We start from the raw sequence: 19339 nt of genomic DNA, 5'->3' as shown, positions 1-19339 counted from the left end.
AATTATAAAAGTACAGCCATGGGGGGCCCCAGACAAATGTGACCATTAAGACTCTGAGAGTTAATTATGTATTCAGCAATGTTTATCCCTAACAGGGAAACCACATACCTCAGCCATGGGCAGAGAAAGGAAGTGTGTACTGGATGGATGTAAAATGGTACCTGGCTTACACTCTGAAGTTCAGAAAACAACAGAAGCATTTTCATGTCACCAAATAAAACCGGAAAGATTAAAAACTACTAAAGAGTAAATGGCTCTTAGACAACAGCCCTTTAAATAGTTTATTCCTGCTGATGATAATTTGACTTTTCCTTTTAGAAAAGTGTGTGCTGTTCCTGCTGCAAGCATCACGTAGGGCTTCAACCACATTCCCTTTCTTTTTCTTTATAAAAGAAAATTTATACTTAGATTTTTTTCTCTTAAGGAAAAAAAAGTGTATACAATATAATTAGAAAAATAAAAGATGTTTACAGATTATTTTTTTTAATTCTTTTTCTTTCCTTCCCAGTCCTTGAATAACTAGAGAGGACATCAAAAAATGCGTGTGGATCCTTATTATAGAATATCAATCTAGCTGATCTTTTGCAAAAGCTCTCCTAAAGGAGAGGACAGCAAGGCTTGCTCTCAGGTCTGCTCCTGCAGCTGGCTTCTGGAATCCCCAATCTCTGCCACTGTTTACTAAAGGACCCAGCAAGCCTCTCACTTGTCACTTTGAGCCTCTAGACTCCCACAGTAAAGCGCTGCCTCTTTAGCTGGGATCCACTTTCTCCAACAAATGATTCTTCAGTCTTTGAACACAAGTTCTGTGTGTTTTTGAGTGGCATCCCCACCCCCAGAGCAGCCTTCCGAGAACGAAAACACACACACACAAACACACACACACACACACACACACACACAGAGGCTCTGTGACTGCCTCTCCTGGGGTCATTCATCTTCTGAAGCTGTGCACAATTTCATATCAGGAAGGTAGCAAAAATAGGTGCAGAATTTAAACTGCCAGAGATTTTTCAAACACGTTTTCTGTTAACCATATAAGATGTCAGGTGGTCTTTGAGGTTGAGGCAGGTGAAATGCCTCAGACTAGCCTGAGGTGTATAGAGTAAGATCCTGTCTCTAAACAAAACAAATCAAAAAAACGGGCCAGAGAGGGCTGTGGAAGGGGAGGTCACACGATAATAAAATAGTAACAGTGATGGTATATGCCCCATGCTTCACAAGGGGAAGCTAAGACGAAATACCTCCCTGTATGTACAGTGTAGATTTCCCTTGTGATGGGGACTAGCTGGCCCCACCCCATCCTCTCCTGATGTCCCCAGTGCTGGGAAATCAGGCTGTTCAGAGGAAAACAGGAGAAAATGTCTGGCTTGCCTCAAAGATGGATTTCCACACTCCTCATGGGTTTTCTACATCTATAGACATCAGGTTAACCAGTATGGCTGCAAATTTTGGGTTCCAATGGCCTTAAACAATAAATAAAATGCCAACGTTATCAAGACTGAGGTTAGCTTCAATATTACATGTGCTTGGGACAGTGCTTTTCTTTAGGGTGAATATGATAAGGGTGAAATACAGGGACCCCACCCCACCCCCGGTTTTTTTTAAATAAAATGACCTAAGAAGACCTGGCACCATTGTATGTCCGGGGGTCGGGTGTGTGGGAGATGAGAATCGTAGTGCCCTGTGAAGTACACCAACCTGAAAGGAAGTGTGTTTAGATAATTCCACTAGTACCGGGCGGCCGATTTCTCGGGTGAGCGACTCCGGGTGGGGTGAGGGGCTGTAGATCTTAAGAACCAGCCCCCCAGCACTGGGGGTGGGTAGGCATGAGGAAAACAGGGTGAGCAGCCAGGTTAAAAAGAAAGCAGAAAGACTTCTTTTCATTGTCCTCAGAAGAGCCATAGGTGGGTAAGAGACAACACAAAGAAAAGCGAGTTTCCAAGGAGCCCGGCAAAAGCAGTAGGCTGGAGCCGCGACTCCAGCGGCCGCCTTAGCAGGCAAATAAGAAATATCTTTGCTTTAAACGCGAGTACACCTCATTTTAGCTTTGGTTTGTACCGTTGGGTTAAAATAGCAAATGACCCAGAAGGTGCGTGCTGGGAGGCAGAGCCAGGGTTTCAGGACCGAGCTGCAGGGGAGGAGGGCGTGGGTGATGGACAGAGGAGGCGGGACGCGGGGGAGGTGGGGAGGTCTATGGAGTAGAAAGTGGGGGAGGGGCGGCGGGTGGCGATGCTGAGTCCCGGGCCCGTTGACCCGTCCCGCCTGAATCCCTGAACTCCTTTCGGAACCGCTCCGGAGCCGCCTGGACAAGGCGGTCTCTGCAGACCGTTACTCGGGCCGAACCGGGAGAGGCGCGCGATCAAGGAGGAAAAACGAGAGGGGGAGAGACGGGACAAAACCCTGAGGGTGCACGGGGGAGGGGAGCCGGGGGGAAGGGACGGCAAGGAGGCCGGGCTCCTGAAAGGGGGAGAAAAGGAACCAGAGGATGAGCCCACGTGCGCGGCGCCGCGCGGTGTCGAAGCGCCACCTTCCGCCGGGCAGGGGCGCAGCGCGATCTCGCGCGGGTTTAGGGCGCGACCCGGTCGGGACGAGCGGGGGCACCCACTCGCAGTGCCCGAGTGGGTGCATCTGCACCGGGGTTCAATCCATCGTCCCTTGAATCCGCGCTGGTCTCTCTCACTCCGTCCTGCATCCGCCCCGGGGACACGCGCAGCTGTGCGCACTCGCGGATTTCTTTTGAAAAAATAACATATTTCTAGACACCCCCCCCCCCATCTTTGCAAACTGGCCAGGAGGCGGGGCTGGAGGTGGGGCCGGTGGTTAATAACGGGAGATAGGCGGAGTCGAGACCAGCTATTGGCTGGTGGGAGTAGTGATGTCACCCATATGACACCCTGATAACGAGTTGAGAGAGAGCCCTCAACTTTTTGCAGAAGAAGCGCGCGCGCCTGGGAGTGCTTGGGGTCCGGCGCTTGCGGCGGCTGCCAGGAGTGGGAGAGCGAGAAATCAAGCGAGTGAGAGAGAGAGCGCGCGCGGGTCCCGGGCCGCCGCCGCCTCCTCTCCGGTCGCCGCAGCCGCCGCCGCAGCAGGGAACGGGACCGGGGGGGAGGGGGGCAGCCGCGGACCCGCGGGGCCAAGGACTTTGCAACTTGCCGGAGAAGGTGGAGGGGCGGGAGGGGGAGGGGCGCCCGCGCAGGAGACCGAGCGCCCAGCCCCGCCGAGGACCATGGTGCAGCAGGCCGAGAGCTCGGAAGCCGAGAGCAACCTGCCCCGGGACGCGCTGGACACTGAGGAGGGCGAGTTCATGGCGTGCAGCCCGGTGGCCCTGGATGAGAGCGACCCGGACTGGTGCAAGACGGCGTCGGGCCACATCAAACGGCCCATGAACGCCTTCATGGTGTGGTCCAAGATCGAGCGCAGGAAGATCATGGAGCAGTCGCCCGACATGCATAACGCCGAGATCTCCAAGAGGCTGGGCAAGCGTTGGAAGATGCTGAAGGACAGCGAGAAGATCCCGTTCATCCGGGAGGCGGAGCGCCTGCGCCTCAAGCACATGGCTGATTATCCCGACTACAAGTACCGGCCGCGCAAAAAGCCCAAGACGGACCCAGCCGCCAAGCCCAGCGCCGGCCAGAGCCCGGACAAGAGCGCGGCGGGCGCTAAGGCAGCCAAGGGCCCGGGCAAGAAGTGCGCCAAGCTCAAGGCGCCTGCGGGCAAGGCGGGCGCAGGCAAGGCGGCGCAGCCTGGGGACTGCGGCGCGGGCAAGGCAGCCAAGTGCGTCTTCCTGGACGACGATGATGAAGAAGACGACGAGGACGACGAGCTGCAGCTACGGCCCAAGCCGGACGCAGACGACGACGACGACGAGCCCGCGCACTCGCACCTGCTGCCGCCACCGGCGCAGCAGCAGCCCCCTCAGCTGCTGAGGCGCTACAGTGTGGCCAAGGTGCCCGCCAGCCCCACGCTCAGCAGTGCCGCCGAGTCCCCCGAGGGCGCGAGCCTGTACGACGAAGTGCGCGCGGGCGGCCGGCTCTACTACAGCTTCAAGAACATCACCAAGCAGCAGCCTCCGCCCGCGCCTCCCGCGCTGTCGCCCGCGTCCTCGCGCTGCGTGTCCACCTCCTCATCCAGCGGCAGCAGCAGCGGCAGCGGCGCCGAGGATGCCGACGACCTCATGTTCGACCTGAGCTTGAATTTCTCCCAGGGCGCGCACAGCGCCTGCGAGCAGCCACTGGGCGCGGGAGCGGCGGGGAACCTGTCCCTGTCGCTGGTGGATAAGGACCTGGATTCCTTCAGCGAGGGCAGCCTGGGCTCCCACTTCGAGTTCCCCGACTACTGCACGCCGGAGCTGAGCGAGATGATCGCGGGGGACTGGCTGGAGGCGAACTTCTCCGACCTGGTGTTCACGTATTGAGGGGCACAGGGCTCCTCGGGAGGCAGTCGTGGCGGTCAGGATAAAGAGGATGGTGGGGGGAGGGGGAGAAGATGCTCATGGTCAGAGATGTGGCGCAGAGAAATTGGAAACGGTGATGAAATGTTGGAGTTAAAGTGAAATGAGTAGTTTTAAACAGATTTTCCAGGTTTTTTTTAATCTTTTAATTTTTAAAAAAATTTTTTGGTCTCCCCACTCTTCCCTTCCTTTATCGTGTCTCAAGGTAGTTGCACACCTAGTCTGGAGTTGTGATTTTCCCCACCCGTAAAAAATCGTGTTTTGTAATTTCTATTTCTTTTTCCTGAAATTCGTGATTGCAACAAAGGCGGAGGGGACCGGGCGGGGGAGGGGAGGAGGCCCCGCTCCGGAAGGCGCTGTTTGAAGCTCGTGGCTCTTTGAAGTCTGAAAGACGTCGGCAGAGGACCCTTTAGACGGCACAACTGTTACTCTAGGGAGTTGATATTTTTTTTTCTTAAGAGATTTAAAAAGGAACTGGTGATTTAAAAAAAGAAAAACACAAAAAGGGACCATTGCAACCTTTTTATTTTCTTTTCTTTTTTGGAGGGAGAAAGCTGATGTCTTCTATGCATCCGATTTCTTAAACTGCAGGGAGCTTGAAAAAATGCAGTCTGTACAAACGCTTACAAAAATCATAACTGTGAACTGACTTAAGACCAGAGTTTACTTTTCAGATCAAATTGTTTATGGTTTTACAAATGTGATTTCTACTTGGCAACCTTTTTTTGGTAACTCGTTCCCTTATACCTCCTTGATTGAATACCTTACAGCCTAGACCTCAGTACAAAAAGGTATTGAAACATTTTTGATACATAACAGACCTCAATCTTTTTTAAAAATTAATATATTTTCAGGCGTATTTTTGTACAGTGAAAAGGGAACAATCTTGCTGTGTTTTTTCAGTAAGACTTTCAGGCACTTCTTCCCTTTTGATTTCTTTTTCTTTTTTCTTTTCTTGTTTTTGTTTTTCTTTCTTTTTGTTTGTTTTTTTAGCATGCAAATATGTTGGTACGTTATGTCCTGGTTTAAAAGGATTAAAAATTTAAAAGTAATCCTTGCATCTAAAGGCCTTGTGGTTAAAAAAAAAGAGCAAACTTTTTTTGTACAGCTATAGTAGAGATTTGTTCAATATTTGTAGGTAAAGATTTATTGAAAATGGTGACCTAGACCTCAGAGCTGTTCTTAGTTTAAGACTGTATGTACTGTATCATAGTAGGACCTATGTATCTCATCGCTGTGATGTGTGGACGGGGCCCCAGACGGAAGGTTTGAAACTGGATACTCGATTTTTATCAAAAAGAAAAAGGAAAGGCACATAGTTTAAAATTTTCTCATTTTGTGCAATATAATCTAAATAAACAGACCATTGCATATTTAGTAGCAAATGGTGGCGAAGCAGACTCAATGCACTGTCGAAGTCACCGCCGGGGTTTTTGGGTTTTTTTGTGTGTGTGTGCTGAAGTCTGTGTCTTGATTTTAATAAATCAGCAGGATCTGATAGAAGCTCGCATGGCCCATAGTCTCTCTAAGTCCATCCCGGGGCCGCGTGTTCACAGATCAGCGGACGCGGGTGTCCGAGGGCGGATGCCGCTTCTAGAGCCCTTAGGCTGCCATGTAGGTGGCAGCCCGGTGTCCTCCCTTCTCACCCCGCCTTGCGTCTCCATTCCCGCCGTGAGCTTCGCGCCGGTGTGTGCGTGGCGAGTCCGGAGCTAGTGTCCACAGGGCTAGGCCTCCGCTTCTGGCTTTGGCTTTTTTTTTTTTTTTTTTTTAAATCTCCACCCCATCCGCGGGCAGCCTCGCTGCGCGCGCGCTCAATGGGATACAAGTGGAGAGGGCCGCGCCCTTCTGGGTTATCCACGCGGGTGGGGCAGGAGGAAAGCAAATGCGCCTAGAGCCGCCTCCACGGTACAGGGTGGCTTTGGTTTCTTTGATGGAGCATTTGCCTCCCGGGGCCCTCCACTCCCCTCCCCTAGCCAGCCTGTCCCTGGCGGTGTCCCGCGAGCAAGCCCAACTCCCCGGGGCCGCGGCGCCCGCGACCGAGGAACCCTTCCGGCGGTGAATTGAAACTCGGTGCCCAACAGCCCGACTCTAGACCCACAGAAACCGTTACGGCGCGGGCGCTGACCACGGGGACTTGGCCAATAGGGATCCAGGTCGGGGCCCCACGCAGGACGCGAACTGCAGGTAGAGAGCTCCTCTGAGCAGCTCGATCTCACAGCGCGCGTGGGTGGGGCGGCGGCCCGGTGTGGCTTTTTGGGACTTCCAAGCCCACCCCTCCCCCACAGCGCGCTGCTGTGAACCACGCGGGGACCTTTAAGGCGAGAATAATCCCACCAGCAGTTTACAGGGGACAGTTTCTGAAGCCTAAGGAAAGGGCATTCTGAGTGTCTTGAGATCTTTACATTTGCATGTGTTTCCTGTTTTCCAGCGGGCGTTTTCCATGGTGAGGAAGGAACTTTTAAGTAAATTAGAAAAGGTGTGAGGATTTGGCTTCAGAATGGAAGCATAGCTGTAATTTGTATTTTAAAATTATGTGGCCGAGTTTCTTGGTAGGAAAATAAGAGACAGTTCTTGGTTGGAGATCAGAAAAAAAAAAAGATTTTTTTTTTTTTTAATCCCAGTTAGAACTCAGGAAAGGCGCTTGAATGCGCTTTTAAACAATATTTAAAGCAGTTTAGACGAATGCATTGTGAAGACCATTCCCAATGAACTCTATTGAATGTCTAATACACAGGTATTCCAGCTACTGGCTAGGCTTCAATAAAAGTTTAGCTGCATTTTTTTCCTCCTAAGTAAGTCTTATTTTTAACTGAGCATTGACAGTATCTTAAAATGGTAACGTGGGCGTGGGCGTTGTGTGCATAGCAGTCTAGCCGGTTGGGTACCCTGCTCCTGTACCTAGTTCACAGACTCGAGTGCATTTTTTTGGCGAGATTTCCATCTTTGAAGAAAAAAAAAATACCTGAACCAGCGTTCTCTTATTAATTCTTTAAGCTGTGGAAATGATTTCCAGTTTCTACATTCTCGATATGCATCCTTCTTATTAAAAAGAAATAATACGAATGAAAGGCAGTATGCTTAAGGTGTGCTTTGCAAATACGTGTTATGAATGACTACGGTCACTGGGCAAATTATTTGTAGAATGATTAGCCTTTAGCTAGAAAAAAAAAATCATTGCAGCTCTTTTGGGCCTGGATAGTTCTTTTTAATGTTAATGGAGGGAAGTGATTTAAATATGCATGCTCTTAGCAGTCAGGATCTGACTTAGTTGTTTTGAGAGAAAAAGAAAAAAATCAAAAGGCAAGGTCTACTTTTTTTCTCTGGGAATTGAAACCACAATCATCTTGATAGTAGAATGGTGTAAGAAATGGACATTTATTCTTCACTTCAGAATTCAAATGAGTTTTGCCCAAGGAATCTGGGGAATGAGGCTAATAAGTTGCTCAATTTTCAAGTAGTCATTCAACAGGAGTCTCTTCCATCACGCAGCTTTTTATTCTCTGATGGGGTATTATGTATAGTCTCACTGTTCTCTCCTAATGGGCATGTGTATCTTTGTGGACACTTGGAAGAGAGGTTTTCTTGTACTCTCTCATTTCTAGAATCTTTATACTCTTTTTTCCTGCGAGGTTCTCTGCTTTTAACAGATTTCTGAGGCAACTATATTTGTGCTTTTTTCTTAATGTAGGAAGACCAGCGAAACTAGCTTACCGAGTTGTCGATTTTATCAGTAGATAAAGAAACTTTGTTTATTACAGTTTCAGGGAAGGTTTTTCAGGATATTTCTCAGTTATTCTAAGGGCCAAATTTTATAAGAAAAAAAAAATCTCCATTAGGAATGTCAGTTTCAAATACCCTTTGTATAGCCTATGGCCTGTGAGGACAATACGACTGAGCCTTACATGAGTCCGAACAGGAATTCATAAGTCCCCAAAGTAAACGTCTCCATGTAACGACTCTTGACGTGTTTCTCTGAGAGTTGGCTTATTTTGATTATCGATTCTTTCTCACTGTTCATTCCTGTTGATTTATTCTGCCGAATTTCTTTGGGTTTGATGAGCTCAACATTTTTTTTGCTCTTTGGTAACAACTCAGGTTTTGGTTTGGGGTTTTCATGCCCCCTTTGTGTGTTGCTTACGTTTTCCACCACAGTATAAAATTACTGAAGCCAAGCTACTTCCCATTCCCTTCCTATTTCCCCCCTCCCCCCCAGCTCCTAACACACCTTCATTTTTCCCCCCCATCGTCTTATTTTTTTTTTAACACTACCTAGATGCGTTAGCTGCCTGATTAGTTTATCTATTCCATGTGGATGCAGTGAGTTTATAAGAGAATTTCACAAACAAGTAGTTTTTTAGTGAACTTAAACAGAATTTTAAAGGAGACCTATTTTTATACTCAATAAAAGCACAAAAGTGCATAAAGTATAGCATGGCGTACAAAGGGAAATCCACTCATAACGTTCCATGTATAGAAGTAATAATTTTCTTGGATAGCGATATTCTTTGAAGACCCAGTGCCTGTCTGCCTGTGCATAGACAGGATGGTTTCCACACACTGGGAACTTCCGGTTGCCGGCACTTGACAAACACACTTCACCACAGCCACGAAGAGCAATAGGCAGGAGCTGAGATGTGCCTCCTGATGAGCAGTCGGCCACTAGGCAACCTGGATGTGCACATGCGGAGGCTCCAGTCTCACTGTTTGATCAAACTTCTTTTATGTAGTCTCTTCTGTGAAAAAAAAAAATGACAAAACAAAGCAATATGACAAGTTTGAAAATGCATTTGAACATAGGATTTCCTCCAGGGTCCTCAAAGAGATTTTTTTTTTTAAATGTGACAGTTAATTTTAGTAGGCACATTACATGCACCCCCCTTCAAAAACAGAACGACTGGAAATAATCAAGACATACTGTAAAAAGAATTTTGATCAAATGGCTATTGACAAAGGGCCCTCGATTCCCATTTCTCTTCACCCAGCTTGCGTTCAAAAACCGTATGCCTCGTCCCCTGAATCACACAGGGAGAAGCGTCCTATGCCATTGTCACGGACTCCCCACTTTGTCTACTTTTGCTCTTGTACATATGTTGTGGGTATCGGTCGTTCCCATTTGTTCTGTAACACCCTTGTTTGAATGGACTGTTTTGAAACGGAGGCCTGTGTCTCAGGTGTGGGACACCTAGCGGTCATGGCAACCCATCCCGTAAGGCTTTGTTTGCCAAGCCTCCGGGACAGAGCCACCTGAAGTCTGAGAGCAGTTATCAGCATGGCACTGTTAACTAGTGCTTTGTTTTCCAAGGCCGAGAGAAACAACTTTCACAGCCGCTCCAGGTTTGAGAGAGGAATAGCTGGAAAGCCCTTTTGTTTAGAAGTCTGAGTGGGTTGTGGGGGGACCTTTTATAGAGTTTGCATGCCAGCGCAGGACCTGTTGCTGTCAGACAGAGAGAAGGAGAAGCTACCTGAGGCAGTGCGCTGGGGGACCATGTAAGTGTCCCATAGCACTAGGGAAGCAAATGCATGGTGAAGTCATGTCTTCTGGTAGAGGTTATCTAGCATGCAGAGTGTAGTGTGTTGAAACTGTATGACGTTGCTGTATCAAAGTTGTAAAATTAAGCATTATTTATTGAAAACTATGTATTTTTTTGTAAAAACCTGATCACACAGAGAGTATCAGTGGCTTGTGCTTTGTGCTTCAATCAAACCAGCTTCGTGACCGCCCTCCTTGGAATGCAGTGTTAATGCTCAGGGTTGAATTCATACACTCCAATGTCTCTTTTGCAGGAGTTTTTCACAGAGGAATACATTTGTTCAAAAGACCAATAAAATCGTGTGATCAATCTCCACATGTGGCTTTTATGTGACTTTTTTTTTGTTTTGTTTTGGTTCGGTTTGGTTTTGTCCCCATTTTTGCATTGGGTAACTACTGTGTGACTCCTAAAGTGTTGTCTCGAAGCTGAGAGATTTGAAAAGTCCTGGTGTCTCAGCGTCTAACGAGGACCCACAGCCTGGGCAGGACTGGGGCCCTCAGGAAGTGATGCTTCGGGCAGGCTGCCGAGCTGCCCATAGTGAAGCAAGCATGGTGATCGTGTCTTGGTATTTTTGAACTGGCCAATAGAGTGAATAAAAAGCATAGGCAAGGTATAGAGGGGTAGATTAGCCTGTATGTCAGAGTTAGAGGGTGAAGAGACTATTCAGGGGCAGTTGCTGATGTTGAATCCAATGCCAGCAAACTCCATTCCTCAGTGTCTTTTTTTTTTCTCCCCCTCTATAAACAATTTACAGTGTAAATGTATTTTGACATAGAAACCATTCTGTATTAAAACTCTTGCTATAAGATGTTTTTATGAAAGCCTGTAAGTGGTCCTTGGAATTATTATCAGATTTTTTTAAAGATGTGTTTACATGGTGAGTGTTTGTTGCATATTAATTAAATTTGGTTTTGTAGAAACATCTGTGTCGTATCATGACGGATCTCTACGGGCACGGCTTACACACTCACATGCGTGGCTCCCACACCCACTCCTAGGCCCTTGGTAAGACCAATGTCAACTTTAAGCAAAGGAACAAATGCCCAGCTCTACATGTCGGACAGCCCTCTGGTTGCTATAGGAGACATTTTTCTACTTCATAGATGACTTTCTCAGGCTGTCACCTTTTGGTAGGATTTGACTTTTATTTTGAAACAAAAAAAAAAAAAGGTGGACGTCAGCCTTTCATCTTAAAGTAGTTTTTTTTTTTTTTTTAAGAATTCAACAAATAAATTCATTGGCATTTCTTTCTAAACTGCCATTGATTTCCTTTTTTTTCTACTTTTGATAACATGAGAAAGTCTCACAGCAGATCTAGAATGTATACTGGGTGGGGCTTGCCTGTCACACACCATGACTGTCTTCATACAACCACTGTACCAACTTTGAAATTGGACAGTAAGTACTGCTGGGAAAACCCCCTCCCTACCAGAATGTAAACAATTTCAAGGATTGAGGAGTTTGGTGGACTTGAGGTAGCCGATCCAAATTTTGACATTGGTCAAAGCACGTGGAATTTCAGTAGAATTATTATACTACTCCAGGGTCAAGGGGAGTAGAAGGAGGTCCCAGGGAAATATTCCACCATGTTGAACATTATCTGCCAGGACCCAGGACGAAGTGTATGGTGACCTGTGAACACACAGCTGCACTGACTGTAAGGGGCAGCGTGTAGTCCAAAGATAACGTGGTCCCTTGGGGCTGGGGATGCAGCTCATTTGCTATGATGCTTGCCTGACAGGCACAGCATTCTTGGTTTGGTCCCCAACATTACATAAACTGGGCACGATATCACTTAACTGCAATCCCAGCTTTTGGGAAGGCAGCAGCAGAAGAACCAGTCAAGTCCACCTGTAGATAGAAGAGAACCTTTAAACCCCCTTCTCTAGGAAGCTCAGCCAGCTGTCTGACTTAATCATTCTGTTAACTTCATGTAGCCCCACCCCAAAAGGATGTTCCATTCTCAAGTTCCTTGAACAAACAACCCTCCCCTCAAGAGCAGACTTCCTGCCTACCTGCCTCTGGAACTAAGCGACTCTGTTGTCATACTCCTGGGCCCCAGAGTTGAGGCTGAGAACACAGACACAAAACTTGGTGCTTTGGTGGCCAGGCTTGAGTTGGGAAGCTGAGGAGGAAGTGGGGAGGGAAGAGAGTCCAGACACGAAGAAGAATGGAGAAAGCAGAAAGGTCACCCAAGAAGCATCCTACGGTTAGACAGAGCAAAGTCCCAGACAAGGGGAGTCCCCTTGATACCACCATCTAGTTAGGTTGAGGCCACTGGTGGTTCTTGAAATTATTAGGCACCTCTTAATTCTCTCTCTCTCTCTCTCTCTCTCTCTCTCTCTCTCTCTCTCTCTCTCTCTCTCCCCTCCCTCTCTCTCTCTCCCTCTCTCTCCCTTTTAGACACACACCCTTAATTTTGGCTTGAATGGCAATATAATCAAGCAAAAATGAATTCCACTCTCTTGTGAGAGGGGGGCAGTTTGCACTAAGATGTCAGTGGAAACCTCCACCAGAATGAGGCCTGGTGGTGGGTGTGGAGTGTGATATCAGCTTCCTTTGCCCCTAGTCCAGCAGACATGTACACAGTTCTTGCTGTCATGAAGAAAGGCAAAGGGAGTTCCTGTCAAAGGTCCTTACTAGTCACCACAGCTGATCACAGTTCCAGGTTTGGAAGAACCGGAGTTGCTCATCTTTCCCCATATACGTGGCCAACTCTTCATAGCCGTATTTCCCTTGGGAACCTTGAGAAGATATGAATGGAGTTTAAATAACTGAAGAACTAAGAAGGCAGGTAACACACTGGGGAGTGCATGGAGGGGGTTGCCAAAACTCACACTAAGTGTTTCTGCACTCACACACTGGACATTGGGCTGTCCTCTTTACACTTTAGATTTGTTTACGAGACACTTACTCATTGAGACAGTTTCTGGAATGACTGCTGAGCTTTTCAGCCTAGGGTGATACACAATCTCACTGCTTAGACAGAGCCTTTGTTGGTTACTATTCTAGAAATTTCTCCACCTAGGCGCTCAATCACCTGGCCTCTCCAGTACCTCTGGCTTGCATCGAGTGGCATCTACCCAGTGAAGTATTCAAATATTGTTTGTTTCTAATCCCTCCTTCTCTGAGAGTTTGGTTTTTAGTTTTCTAAACACATAGATTATAAGTAGACATGTGGAGGGAAGAGTTGAGAACGTGAAGTCAGATTCATAAGGGATGTGAAGAGATAAAGAGGAAGAAGAAGGAGAAGGGAGAGCAAGAAAGGTAACGAAAGAAAGGTCAATTTCTCAGGGCCACTATAGAAAGCATTCAAAGAGCTCACAGCCAGAGATTGGCTTGTGCTGAATGTTGGGATAAGCATCTGGATTCAAATGAAGCCAGTTCTCTGTTGTGTCATACTGTGAAACTCAGGCTTCGATGCTAGAGAGGCTAAGCTATCAGAGAAAGCTCCAGTCAGGCTCTTCCTGTCATTTTTAAGAAACCAGGAAAGCATGGAATCCTGTACTGGATCATCCATCACCCAGTTCTAAATGGAACTGAGTTCTGGGAAGATCACGCTGTCAAACACTCTTTTCTCAGGAGTGTTTTCCTAACACAAGTAATTTGGGTCCAAGCTCTAGCGCCATTTGATTTGGAATCAAATATGCTGACCATCTTGTGTCTGGTGCCTGGAAACTTCTCCTGAGCAGGCAGTCTTCACCTCTGGATAGAGTAGAGCTCAATCCAGAGGGTTTGCAGAGACAGTTAGGCTGGCCCAAAGAGTTTTGTGAAATTGAGAGTTTGATCCCAGTGGACCAGGAACTATAGGGCATGTGTATAGAGAGGATAGAGGGCCTTAGGAAGGAGGAGTAGCCTGAAACAATGAATACTCCTTAGAGCTGATCCAGACTGGTAGGTCCACCATCACCTAGCATAAGGTGAGACAGTGTTCTACAGCTAGGGGGAAAAAATGGATTAAGAGAGTTACTCACAGAGAGGTGAGCACAAGATGCAAGGACAATGTTTGATTGCATTCTGGTTAAGAAAAGGGGGCGGGGGGTCGGAGAGGAGATTGGTGTAGTCAGTTCACCCAACATTCATAACAGTAGAAGAAGTGTCAGAGGACTGCTCTAGGGATGAGGTGAAGAGGAGCTTGGACTTCAGTGTCTTTGAGTCTTTCTGACTAAAACAGGTGGTGCAGGCCAAGTCTTGAGTCTAAAGTGAGTTAACAAGCCCTGTCCCCTCTCCTTAATTCCCCTTATATGACTGTGAAGTTACTTGTGATCTTGGGGCCTCAGTACAGTTGGGAGTGAGGGCCTAAGGTGACCTGTGGCCTTAGAAACAAACTCCACAATCTGAAGAAGGTGGTCTTAACTCTTCTTCTTTCCAACCTTAAGGGCCATTCAGGAACACTCAATCCTCACAAAAGTGAATCCTGGGGGATGGTGAGGGCTCTGCACTCACAGAGCTCATTCAGAGGGTAGAATTTTAGTGTGCAACATGGCTGGCCAGACTCACTGACCTGCACCTCAAACCTATGTGCTGAACCCACCAAGTGAACAGGGAGGGACTTCATGGAAAGAGCGTGCATTGATGCCTAAGAAGTTCCCTTCCGCTGCAGTGGTCTCCAGAGAGGCTGCCAGCATCATCAGCAGCCTGGTCTGAGAACGTCTGGTGAAAGAAAGCACTGTACTCATTTACAGCATTTCCTGCCAATATATAACTCTGGCTAAGGACAAGAAAGACACGACCCTTTCCTAACACTTCTTGATCGGATCAATCATTTCACCCGTGCATACGTCAAAAAATAACATCCTTGTTGGAAATGCCTACTCACAAACTTTGAAGGAAAGATCTGAGGCAAGGTAATTAGTGAGGTAAGGTGAGAGGCCACTGTTCAGAAGGGAGGAGAAATTCTACTTTCTGTATTCTGTAATAAGGGAAACGAGGTGACACTTGGAGGAATGACCCCCAGTTCTGCTGAGCTACCAGTTTGGCTGTGCAAGGTCAGAGAGTTCACTTTGTCGTGAATTAGTTGGTGACCAAAGCAGGCTACCCTAGGATTCTTTTCAGTCCAATAGTTGGGATGGTCACTATAGATTTACAATAAGTGCTGCTTTGCAGGTGTTAATAGCTCTCAGATCCCAGGTGCAGAAATGAACACACTAGGGACGTCAATGTCCTTGGGATGGAGGAAGCGAGCCTTCGCCAGAAAATCCACCTCAACACTTAGTGGCCACAGGCTCTGGTTTTGTTGCTTTGGGTGAATCTATGGGTTTGAAGCCCCCAGCTGCTCTGCTCTGTCAGAGCCATAGACATAAAAATCACAAGGCAGGACAGCAATGAGGAGGCTCCCCAGGTCAGCAAACTATCGAGCTCAAATTTGATATGATTCTTTGGATTTGCTTTCTTTGAGACAAGGTTTCATGAAGCCCAGGCTGGTCTGGATTCCTGTGTGGCTGAGGGCATCCTTGAGCTTCCTCCTGCATTTCCTGATTTAGGTGAGTACTCTCTCTCCTGGTTCATCAGGATGGAATTCAGGGCCCCATGCATGCTAGGTAAGTACTATATCAACTGTTCCAGTTCATATTCTGTTTTTAAGACAAATGCCATAACCGAAAAGCGAATTGGGGAGGAAAAGGTTTATTTCTGCTTACAGTTTACATTCTTTCATCTAGGGAAACTGAGGTGAGACCTCAAGGTAGAAGCTTGAAGCAGAAACCATAAGGAGTGCTGGTTACTGGCTTGCTTCCTGCTGGCTTGTCTAGTATGGTTTCTTATACACCTCAGATCTATCTGCTCAGGGGTGACAACACCCCCCAGTGAGCTGTACCTCCCACATCGATCACCAATCAAGAGGCCAGCTCTGTTAACCAGGGTACCCACTAAGCTACTGCCCTTGTCTATTTTGACATGACTTCCTCTCTGTTTTGCTACCTCAGTAGAGAAACAGAAGCATGCCCCATCGTTTGCAGAGACAACCAACACTCCTTGAGAGAGGATTCTGGCTTCCAGACAAAACCAAATAAGCAGATAGATAGACCTGCTTTCTCCATAGCCTTCCAGAGTGTTCAGGGAAGGGTCTTACATGGGTACATCCTCTCAGTGTGTCCAGCTGAGTCTCATGCTGCTGAGTCATGTGGCGTCTACACCAGGGCCCTAAATTAGGGAGGAATCATACAGACCTACATTGTACCAAAGCACTTTCTCTGACTCACCCAGTGAGACTTCTATTAATACACATGCACACGCACATAAGCGGATGCACCACGAATGTTGGCTGTGCCCCACTTCTGCCATTGTTTTGGGAGCACATACCTTACCTTTGGGGCTCTGGTCAGATGAGGCAATTTGAGAGACATATCTGCAGTGGCATGTGATACAAAGAGCTGGGATGAGGAGAGAAGAGGTGACATTGATTGTGGACAGGAACAAAGCTAGCAAGCACCCTGCAAAGGGTCAAAGGCCCCAGAACTGCAATTAGCTTGGCTTCCTGGCCCACAGGATGAGCACTGAAAGATGTGGAGTTGGGAGACAGGAAATGCTGCAGTTGGAGCTTAGCTTTCTCTGTGACCCAGAACACTGTGCTTTGTAAACGATTCCTACTTCTTCAGTCTCTTTTTGCTGGTCCCATCCTCAGACTGGACATCTATACGGTAGAGATACAGCGGGCGAGTTGGAAATCAATGAACTATTCCACATCTGGATCATCTCCTTGCCAGATGGCTAAGTGACACTGTTGGTAATAGGATAGGAAACTGGATAGGGCTGGGGAATGAATGGAGAGTTCTTGCATATTCACAGAGATTCTGAACTGGGCATTTTTTTCACCTGCAAAGTAGACCTGAGCACTGTCTTCTGCCCAGTTCTGATGCCGTAAGACACACCAGTAGACAGTTTCACAGCTAGCATCACTACAGCTTTTGTGTTTGGTTTCTGCAATTGTTAGTATTATTATTGGGCCAGGGAGTGGCACTATTAGCAGGTCTGACCTTGTTGGAGTAGGTGTCACTCTGGACGTAGGACCCTAGTCCTAGCTGCCTGGAAGTCAGTCTTAGAAGCCTACAGATGAAGATGTGGGAACTCTCAGCTCCTCCTGCACCATGCCTGCCTGGATACTGCCATGCTCCCCATTTGATGATACTGGACTGAATCTCAGAACCTATAAGCAAACCCCAATTAAATGCTGTCCCTATAAGAGTTGTCTTGGTCATGGTGTCTGTTCACAGCAGTAAAACCCTAACTAAGATGGCTTCTTAACCATCTATAAAGTGCAAATCTTAATCCTTATTCCCTATGAGTGTTAATTAATTAACATTCTTAAAGCTTTTGGACACCTACTAACTTAAACTACATTAGAATTGAGGACACATGATAAGAGGTACTAATACTAGGCCCACCCTTGAAGAAGAGGAGAAGGAAGACAGAAATCCAGTTTAGAATAGACAATGTGGATTCTGTGCCTTCTCATACAGGAAAAAAAGCAGACTATATTCCATTATGTTTTACTAGAGACAACAAAGCAAAAATGGATGATAGATAGATAGATAGATAGATAGATAGATAGACAGACAGACAGACAGACAGACAGATAGATAAAGATAATAAGCACAGGGATGAAGCAGTGACTCAGCTGTTAAGAGCTCTGGCTGCTCTTCATGAAGCCTGGATTCAATTCCCAGTACCACAGGGTGGTTCAGAACCATCAGTAACTCCAGTTCCAGAAAACCCAACATCTCTTCTGGTCTCTGAGGGCACCAGGCACATTTTGAACATATGTATATACAAGCAAAGCATCCATACACATAAAATAAAATTTAAAAATAACTTTTCCTGCCTAAGTTCTAGGGGACAGATTTTAAAATTATAATAATATGAAAAGCTAATCTGCACACAATGGAAAGGGAATGTTTTTTCTTAAGTAGAAATGAGTAATGTGAGGGACATCTCAGAATCACTACATCAGTCAATACTGACAGACAGAAGAGTCAGTAGGAACTGGAAAAAATGCTGCATATCAAAATGGTTAGATGCTGATGACACTCTATGTGCCTGACACTAGTGTCAAATACTTCAGAAAGAAATGGACATGTCATTGCAGTTGGACCCAGGAAGCTGGGGCCTTCTCACTTAAACTAGTCCCGATCAAGAACCAACCTCACTTCAGAGAACCAAGAGGCAGACTCAGCAAAGTCCAAGTTCAAGATAGAGACCACATGATCCAATCTAGATCTTTGTGTATGAAAAAATAGTTAAATGAAAATTGGTTATTAACAGAGATAGGAAAGACTTGGGGCTCATCTACCTTTTCCTGTATTCTCTGTACTTAGTACAGGGCTGGAGCAGAGGAGTATGAATTGATGGGCATACTCTCCTGCAGGTCCTGCTTCTGAGTCCCACTCATCTCTCCCGTGTAAACCCGGATAGGAATGTCTTCAGTGTCAGGCACTCCCTTTCACCTTCCTGACCAGTAAACCTGGTTCCTGTTTGATCATCTTTAAAGAAGATTCTTGACTCTAGATGCTATATTTCCTAGTCATTTTTTAACATCCTTTTCACATTCACAACCTTAATAATGTGCTAATCTTAGGTATATGGGTGTGCTAGCTGAATATTTTATTCCCTAGATACTGCCCAGAATAATATATTTTATATAGTTCTGGGAGGGTGATTCAATAACAAACTTCTTATGTATTTATTTACTTTTATTTATTTTGAGACAGTATTTCTCATGGATGCCCAGAACTCACTACATAACCCAAGCTGTCCTCTAACACATGACAATTCTCCTGCCTTGACTTCCCAAGTATTGGGATCATAGGCATTAGCATCCCCACAGTCGTACCACCTTTGCCACAGAAAATTTGAACTTCTGACAAGCTGTTGAGGGTTAAACAGATGTACTGTTAAATGCTGGAAGCCCCTCTTACCACCAAAGGAGTCAATCTCAAAGAAACAGAGAACATGTTTCCTTTCTGAGGGAGCTGATGCTAATGGGTAACTCATGGGCAAGACAACAGGAGCATCCCATTGTGAGCGATTCTGTGATGCTGGCGCCATGGACCTCAGTTTGCTTTATTGTGGGAAGAAATACTTTTAGAGGTAATGGGGGGAGGAGTAGGACCACTACTCCCACTAACATTCCCTCTGGCATGCTTTCCTTTCTTCCCAAATTGTTGGGCTCTCATCTCTGTGAAGCCAGCTCTTGACAGATGATCAGCTAATCTTATCCATTGTCCTATCAATTGGAAGGAAAAATTAGGAATTTGCTGGTTTTTTTGTTTGTTTGGTAATTTAAGCTGACTTTTTCCCCACTGAAAGCACACTGTGATTGCTCTATTCCCATGATCGATAGGGCTTCTGTAGGCACTATATC

General features: G+C 46.7%; 1 protein-coding gene across 1 annotated transcript; it reads left to right on the top strand.

Annotated features, from left to right (window-relative positions):
* The first annotated feature begins 2556 nt into the window (after positions 1-2556).
* Positions 2557-10901, top strand: Sox11 (SRY-box transcription factor 11). Its single transcript, XM_032907554.1, has one exon. The coding sequence runs from the start codon at positions 3227-3229 to the stop codon at positions 4412-4414; it is 1188 nt and encodes a 395-aa protein (XP_032763445.1). The 5' UTR covers positions 2557-3226; the 3' UTR covers positions 4415-10901.
* Positions 10902-19339: the final 8438 nt, after the last annotated feature.

The sequence above is a fragment of the Rattus rattus genome, chromosome 7 (genome assembly GCF_011064425.1).
Source record: "Rattus rattus isolate New Zealand chromosome 7, Rrattus_CSIRO_v1, whole genome shotgun sequence".
NCBI lineage: Eukaryota > Metazoa > Chordata > Mammalia > Rodentia > Muridae > Rattus > Rattus rattus.
Note: the sequence above shows the minus strand (reverse complement) of the source record. Positions and strands in the feature narration are given on the sequence as shown.

Bases quoted from the DNA above. Each gene is read 5' to 3' on its own strand.
- Sox11 (XM_032907554.1), top strand. From the start codon at position 3,227: ATGGTGCAGCAGGCCGAGAGCTCGGAAGCCGAGAGCAACCTGCCCCGG.